The sequence below is a fragment of the Sinocyclocheilus grahami genome, unplaced genomic scaffold (genome assembly GCF_001515645.1).
Source record: "Sinocyclocheilus grahami isolate Dianchi unplaced genomic scaffold, SAMN03320097.WGS_v1.1 scaffold341.1, whole genome shotgun sequence".
Classification (NCBI taxonomy): domain Eukaryota; kingdom Metazoa; phylum Chordata; class Actinopteri; order Cypriniformes; family Cyprinidae; genus Sinocyclocheilus; species Sinocyclocheilus grahami.
In genome coordinates this window covers 412,061-420,095 of record NW_015505520.1, presented here as the reverse complement: position 1 = coordinate 420,095, position 8,035 = coordinate 412,061, and the positions used below count along the sequence as shown (strand labels likewise).

At 37.9% G+C, this 8,035-nt stretch overlaps 1 protein-coding gene across 2 annotated transcripts in view; it reads left to right on the top strand.

Moving 5' to 3' along the window:
• The window catches only part of LOC107603157 (DNA (cytosine-5)-methyltransferase 3B-like), a 41,540-nt gene extending 33,784 nt beyond the window's left edge, over window positions 1–7,756 (top strand). For both annotated transcript variants that reach the window (XM_016295872.1, XM_016295871.1), the window contains 7 exons: window positions 148–293; window positions 1,882–1,972; window positions 5,737–5,885; window positions 5,971–6,056; window positions 6,200–6,269; window positions 6,382–6,500; window positions 7,226–7,756. In XM_016295872.1, the coding sequence (XP_016151358.1) occupies window positions 148–293; window positions 1,882–1,972; window positions 5,737–5,885; window positions 5,971–6,056; window positions 6,200–6,269; window positions 6,382–6,500; window positions 7,226–7,367 (803 nt within the window). In that variant the 3' untranslated portion in view covers window positions 7,368–7,756. The remainder of the gene's footprint in view (window positions 1–147; window positions 294–1,881; window positions 1,973–5,736; window positions 5,886–5,970; window positions 6,057–6,199; window positions 6,270–6,381; window positions 6,501–7,225) is intronic.
• Window positions 7,757–8,035: the final 279 nt, after the last annotated feature.

Sequence of the window (8,035 nt, the reverse complement as noted above, 5' to 3'; positions counted from 1 at the left end):
TTGTTTGTATATATATATATATATATAAATATATATATATATATATATATATATATATATATATATATATATATATATAGGGCACTAGTGATTTTGAATGCTAATCACTCAGATTTTCTTAATATGCTTTTTTTAATCTTAATTTAGGTTATCTAGTGCTTAGAGACTTGGGCTTTAAGGTTGATGTGTACATTGCATCAGAAGTATGTGAGGACTCCATTTCAGTGGGAGTTGTCCGGCATGAAGGAAAAATCCAGTATGTGCACGACGTACGCAACATCACCAGAAAAAATGTAAGTTAATAGTTATCTGTTTCTGGCTGCTCCACCAGTTCATCTCTGATATAGAAATACAATGTAAAGTTGTGTTGTGCAATATTTAGAGTCTTTAAAATATTTCAGCAGTTTGAGCTCCTTATTTTGTTGTTTTGTCTAAAAACTCAACAAAACCCTTTTCGGTGCCACTCTCTATTTAATGTTTTCACTGAAGACTATTTAATGATTGTTCAGGACTGTGAGGTCAGTTTTACTGCTGTTTTTACATAATCAGGGTTTATATTAACCGAGTAAGACCCAGACCTCAGTTTTCTGTTCCCTCATCTGTTTCATTTGATAAAAGACTGAGCGAGACTGATTGGCGCCGTCACCTCACAGGCCACACACACCTGGCCCAAAGTTATTTGTTTAGTAGTGCATTGCTTGTCCCAACAGCGCTTGATAAGTCTAATGGCCTCACCTGAGTCTGGTCTTTGTCGTCACACCTCCAAGTTTCTGTTTGGCTTCCATTATCTCTACAGCTCACATTCAAATGCTCAGACACACACAGGGTGCGCAAGTTGTCTTAAGCCTTAGTGACGGAACACAAAAGCGCTTTCTCCCTTTCTAAATCCTCTCTCCTCAACTCATCCATTCACCGCCTCACCCTCCCATTCAATCACTCATTCACTCACCCATTGTTGTTGCCAAGCTGGATTGGGCGGGAGTGCAGAGAGGGACACATGAAAGGACTCTTGTCGTGGAAGAAAAGAGAGAAGGGATATATTGGAGCGGGGTTTTGGGGCCCTGGGTTGGGTTATTTATGAAACACTGAAAGAATGAGAAGGCCTGAAAAGAGTCCAGTTGCAGACACGCTCTCGCACTGGCGCACACAGATGTGCCAAGGGTAAAGATGTACACAGGCCATTCCCACAGGTGTCTGAAGCATGGGTTTCCTTCAGCAGAACATCTGTAAAGTCTAATCATATGCCGCCTTTGACCTCAGTGACTGATAATTACACCAAATTACTGTTCTGGGAGTTTCCTTATCAACTCAAGGAACAGTATCAGCCAGAAAAGGTTGCACTTCATGTTGGAACCTTAAATGTTTTCAGAAAAGTAGGAATTCAAAATGGAGTGCAATAGTTGCATTCTGAAAGTTAAAATACCATTCATTTTCTCCATAGGGGGATTGATTATTAATAACTTATAAACCATTAAAGAAAGAAATAATCAAGATCTTTAATCCATTTCTCTGAAGTTGTCATTAACAGTGCTTTATGGGATTGTAATTTTTTCCATCATGAAAGCCAGTAAGTATGCAGTCTTGTACCTTTGTCTTTTTGATTTTCAAATACGTTTTTGCTTCAAATCAAAGGTTTGTAATGTTGTGATTCATCTCGTAGATGGTTAATTTGGTTGATGGCTTGTAACTTTTTAATGAATACTTTTCAAAAGTCCTTATGGGAAAAATATTTCTGGGAAAAATACTTCCAGGCAGCTAAAAAAGTGGGTGGTCACTGTTGCACTCTGTAATAAAACATTCAGAAACAAACTAATGGATTTTGGTGAGGTGAATGTGTGGTGCAGCTGTGCTAACACTAGATGGTGATGTTGTGTTGCTCAGATTGCTGAATGGGGGCCGTTTGACTTGGTGATTGGTGGAAGTCCCTGTAATGACCTTTCGATTGTCAACCCTGCCAGGAAAGGCCTGTACGGTAAGACATTATAGCTCTTATGAATCTTATTAAGGGAATCTTTCATTCTCCTGCACAAACCCCTTGTAGATTCTATAATTTGTTATAATTACATGCTGTTTCATAACACATGAATTATTATGGTGATGTGTTTACAATCCGCTCTGTGGCAGGGTGTTTTTTATTAATGGGGTCATATGATGTTGCTAAAAAGAACATTATTTGGTGTATTTGGTGTAATGAAATGTGTTTATGTGGTTTAAGGTTCAAAAAACACATTATTTTCCACATACTGTACATTATTGTTTCTCCTCTATGCCCCGCCTTTCTGAAACGCATCGATTTTTACAAAGCTCATCGGTCTGAAAAGCGAGGTGTGCTGTGATTGGCCAGCTATCCAGTGCGTTGTGATTGGCCGAATACCTCAAGCGTGTGATGGAAATATTACGCCCCTTACCATACTGTGATGCCCTGTCAGGCCGGAGTGATGATTCAAAAACATGAAAACCCATTATAAACGAGGCATTCGTTGCATCCAGTGGGGACATAATTACGAATTATAATGACTTATACTGTCTTTTTACGCATTGCGCTGCATCGCGCCGCATAAACATAAAACCATTTGTCTGCATTTGTGATCGGAGAAATTACAAACAACAAGCACTACTCTACACTGCTTAAAACTTGCGTTTGAATCATCAGTGGCAAATTCTTTAAATATGAAAACGTACTTACAGTCTGTGAGTCAGAACAGCCGGCATTGTAGTCTACTCTACCAGGATCAGGAAACAGTCCTCCATAAAATGCGCTGGACACATCTGAATATTTGTGTTGAACTGTTCTGGAACAGTGTTGTAAATACAACTTAACCACTGATTTCTAGTCGTACCCTCTTTTGGAAGACCAAACAAAGTAGTTTCGCTTTCACAACGAAACACACGGCAGGCTTGAGAATGGTGCGGCTGGCGGATTCGACGAAGGAGCATCTGGCAGGCTTGCGGCAACCACATGTGACGACCCCGGGCTGGTCTCCGCTTCGTCCACGGTGAAAGCCGATCCGGCGATCCACAGCGCGAAGTTGAAGTATTTCCTCAGCGACCAGCACGGATGAAGTGGATATCGTCCTCTTTTGGAAGGCCAAACAAAGTAGTTTCGCTTTCACAACGAAACACACAGTGCCTTCACGACATGGCGGCAGCAACAATATAATATTTATTATATATACAAATTTTTATATACACATTATTATGTGCTTTATAAGTATTAATAAACAGCCAATATGCATGCTAATAAGCAACACGTTAATAGTGAGAATTGGTCCTTAAAAAAATGACCAATAAATTAAATTTTTTCCTCACCATTTGAAAAGTAAACATACAGGCCATTTGAACTACTACAAAGTTGCCAAACTAGGTTGTGTGTGTACTGAATATTGGCCCTACTGTTAAAATTAATCCACGCTAAGAAAGCTTATGCAATGACATACCAGTGCGATTGAGGGTGGCCATATTGAGCATAGCCTCCTGATAAGCTTGCTCCACCTCCTCCCTGAATATCACCAACTTTATCTTTTTCCACTTCTCCGGCTAAATAAATTAAGCATAAAGGTAAACAGATCCAGAAAGAAATGAGATGAGATTACAGTGATACATGTGGAGTTGTTATCTCTTCATAACTTCTACAAAAAAGGGGGGAAAAACAGACAAGCAATCATTCTAAAGATGTAGGTCATATTTGAGGCTAACACACAGCGGTACTCACTATATCCAGCCACTGATGGGCATTCACTGCTACTTGAGTTCCCAGAGGTTTAGTCAGAACTAATACATCTCCAGGTACAGCACTGTCAGGCCTGCAAACGTACACATACATGTGAGCATTTACACAACTAAAACCGTGAAGTATCACACAATGGATATTCACTTTGATAATTGTGGAAATATCCATTAAGGAAAATCTGAATCATTCGGAACCAAGTGTACAGACACAGTCCTTTGATTCACGAGAGAGCAGACAGAGACAACTCTTGGAGTGTTACAAGCTGTTCATAAATAGATAAGATCCCTAAAGTTGCAAAGACTAAAGTCTCAAACTCAAAGATATATTCTTTATAAAAGTTAAGACTCGTCCACACCTTCCTAAAACGCCTCATTTAAACACGCCCCCACATGTCTACATCACTGTGTGGGAAGATTTGCATAACAGAGCTGTGTGTTTCCTTGTGAAAGCAAAACTACTTTGTTTGGCCTTCCAAAAGAGGACACAACTACAAATCAGTGGATAAGTTGTATTTACAACACTGTTGTAAATACAACTTACACACACACAAACCAAATACTTGTGTGTGTGCAGCGCATTTAACAGAGGACAGTTTCCTGAACCTACAATGACTACAATGTTCTGACTCACAACCTGTAAGTATGTTTTCATATTTAAAGAATTTGCCACTGATGATTCAAACGCGAGTTTTGAGCAGTGTAGAGTAGTACTTGTTGTTTGTCGTTTCTCCGATTATAAATGCAGACAAATGGTTTTATGTTTACGCGGAGCGATACGCAACGCAACACGTAAAAAGACAGTATATGTCATTATAATCAGTAATTATGTCCCCACTGGATGCAACAAATGCCTCGTTTATAATGGGTTTTAATGTTTTTGTCTCGTCGCTTCGGGACATGGCATCACAGTATGGTAAGGGGCGTAACATTTCCGTCACACACTTGAGGTATTCAGCCAATCACAATGCACTGGATAGCTGGCCAATCACAGCACACCTCGCTTTTCAGACCGATGAGCTTTGTAAAAATCTACCTGTTTCAGAAAGGCGGGGCATAGAGGAGAAACAATAATGTACAGTATGTGGAAAATAATGTAAATGTTTTTTGAACCTTAAACCACATAAACACGTTGCATTACACCAAATACACAAAATAATGTTCTTTTTAGCAACATCATATGAGCCCTTTAAAACTGTTTATTTAGAGTTATCCATTCATCCATCCATTTTCCAAAACTGCTTATCCTCTGTGGGGTTGCATGACGGACAAGAATTTTGTAGCTTCTTAAGTGGATTTGTGCCATCACACATATAATGTTAGTTTCCATTTTAATTACTAAGACAGCAAGTAAGGCTTTACTTCTAAAGCAAATAGTAAAACAATGTTTACAAAGTGCTTTACAGCAGTGGTTCTCAACCAGGGAGTCCGGTCCCACTAGGGGGCCTCAAAGCAAACTTTCAAGGGGTCACATGATGACTTAAAATAATGTAAAGTAATATATCATTATTAATAAAATGTATATTAATATATAGAAATCACAAAATGCATTGTGGCTAATTTATATATCAACGTTTCTACTTTCTGTTAATAAAAAAGCAAGTGGTGTTTTCATAAATACAGCAGAAATTACGGAAGAGATCTCTTACCCTTTATTGGGGGCCTTTGAGTCAAAAAGGCTGAGAACCACTGCAGAAAAAATATAAATGTTTTGGAAAATATAAACAATAAAAAACATCATAAAATAACTGAATAGAACTGAAGGAATAAGAAAATATAGATTTCACTTATACATTTTAGAATTTTCATATATATTTGTCCATTTATTCGTTTTCTTTTAATATTTTCCATGTCTCATCTTTATTTACTTGCACCCAAACCATATCTAAGGGCCATAATCACCCAGAACACCTTAGCAACCATATAGCGAGATGCTAACAACCAGTCAGAGTCCTTTAGCAACCACTCAGAATATAAAACATATAAAAATATGCACTATTTTGTGTTTAGAGGGGACTGGACGCCTGTTTTTTGAGTTCTACCGCCTCTTGAGTGAAGCCAAACCAAAGGAATGGGAAGACCGACCTTTCTTCTGGATGTTTGAGAATGTGGTTGCCATGAGCGTCAATGATAAGAGAGACATCTCACGATTCCTGGAGGTTGGCGTTTTATCAGTGGTTGCTGTTATTAGAGATGGATTGATCTGGTTAATTCTGATTTCAATTTGTTTTTGTGTATCTCTAGTGTAATCCAGTGATGATTGATGCCATTGAGGTATCAGCTGCACACAGGGCACGTTATTTCTGGGGAAACCTGCCAGGAATGAAGAGGTATTTGCCATCTCATCTTCCCCAGTTCCTCTTAAATAATCTCCAGACACCATCTCTAAACCTTTTTGACCAGCATCACAATACAAATGAAAACATGATATATGTACTTAATGCAAGTTTGAAATGAATCCACTTTCTTTCAGACCGCTGTGTGCATCTGGGATGGATAAATTAGAGCTTCAGGACTGTTTGGAACATGGCCGTGTTGCCAAGGTAAGTTATGCGTAAAGCCAACGGGCCTTTATTGATTTACTCTATTTATTCAGTTCATGACCTTGAGCAGGCTGTACCAGGAGAAAAACTTTAAATCTAACTCTGTCTTTAGTTTGGTAAGGTACGCACCATCACAACACGATCCAACTCCATCAAACAGGGCAAAGACCAACACTTCCCTGTCATGATGAACGGCAAAGAGGACATCCTGTGGTGCACTGAGCTCGAGAGGTGAGTTCGCAACAACAACAATTGGATTTTTTTATTATAGCAAAAAGTCGAGTGCTTGTGTACTTGTGCTGATTTCATATGATTTTGAAAAACCTTTAAAAACTTTTTCAACAATCACTTAAATTGAATGACTCTAAGAATGTCAGGTGTTGTAACCATCAAGTAAAATGTAACATATCAAAAATAAAAAGTCAAGGTACAATTTTTTTTTTCTTTGTACCATATGACATTTTACAACTAACCTTGTCATGTCATAAAAATGTCAAATTATCTGATAGTTTATGAGATGTATTGACTTACAAACAGTCATAAAGATCTGCAGTGGTTATTTCTATGATACAATTTCCTGTTTTAGGTTTCACTTTGAGTTGGACAAAGGTTTTTAAAAATCATTTGAATATTTAATGAACTGCTTGATTAGCCTATTTAATAAAGTTTATTTTCAAGGATTTATTTCATTTAATGAGTCGTTTCCATTCATTATGATATCAGAAAGGTTTTTTTTACCTCCCTGATTTTTGACTTTATGCCTTTTAAGTGTCAAAATTCATTTCAAATTCATTCCAAATTTCATTCTAATAAACAATTCAATTTTTCAAGTCATCGTGTATTGAAGTCCATTCATATTCATAAATTGCATTTTTTAGTATTGTTAATTGAATTAATAGATTAAGAAATATGCATCACGTAATTGACCAAAAACTCTCTTACTTTCTCCTCCTCAGGATTTTTGGCTTTCCTGTCCACTACACTGATGTGTCCAACATGGGCCGTGGCGCCAGACAGAAGCTACTGGGACGGTCTTGGAGTGTTCCTGTAATCCGGCACCTGTTCGCCCCATTGAAGGACTACTTTGCCTGTGAATAACACACGTAGTCCGTGATCAGTTAGTCCAAAGTCACACAACAAACATCGTAAAGTACAAAACCAAATGTCCTCAATAAGGAGCTCTTGGAGACTAGCTAACCTCCACATTTACAAGACGATCTCAGCTTTGCAAAGACAAGCTGAGACGTTGAGCTGACTTGAGGACGTGGGCAGTCTTGACCAAACTCAAGGTAGACGCTGTGTTGTGATGCTTAGAGTGTCACTTAGTAAAAACACAGTTAGCTTTTGTACTAGCCATTTTTATATTGATGTGCCTGTCAAGGTCTTTGAAACTGTCAGGATTCATCTCGATACATGCAGGTAGATTTGGTCCTTTATTATCATGAGAAAAAAAAAAAACAACATTGTTCATGTTGCCTTAAAATCTTTTTTTTTTTTTTTTTAAAGTTCAAACATTTTACAGCTTATCTGGCTAAGGAATGTACAAATCTACATAGATTTTTTTTATTATGTAAAAGAATCAGTATACTTGCATGTGACGCATTTCCATGGTATTGTTGGTGTGAGAAAAATACTTGAAATCTATCAATGCAAACGTACAAACACCAAGCTGTGAGCCCTTAGAAAATGCATTTCAAAAGATGCGTGAAAAGAATTGATGCCCCGTTCGTGTTTCATACAGTCTACATTCCCTCTGTAACATTGCA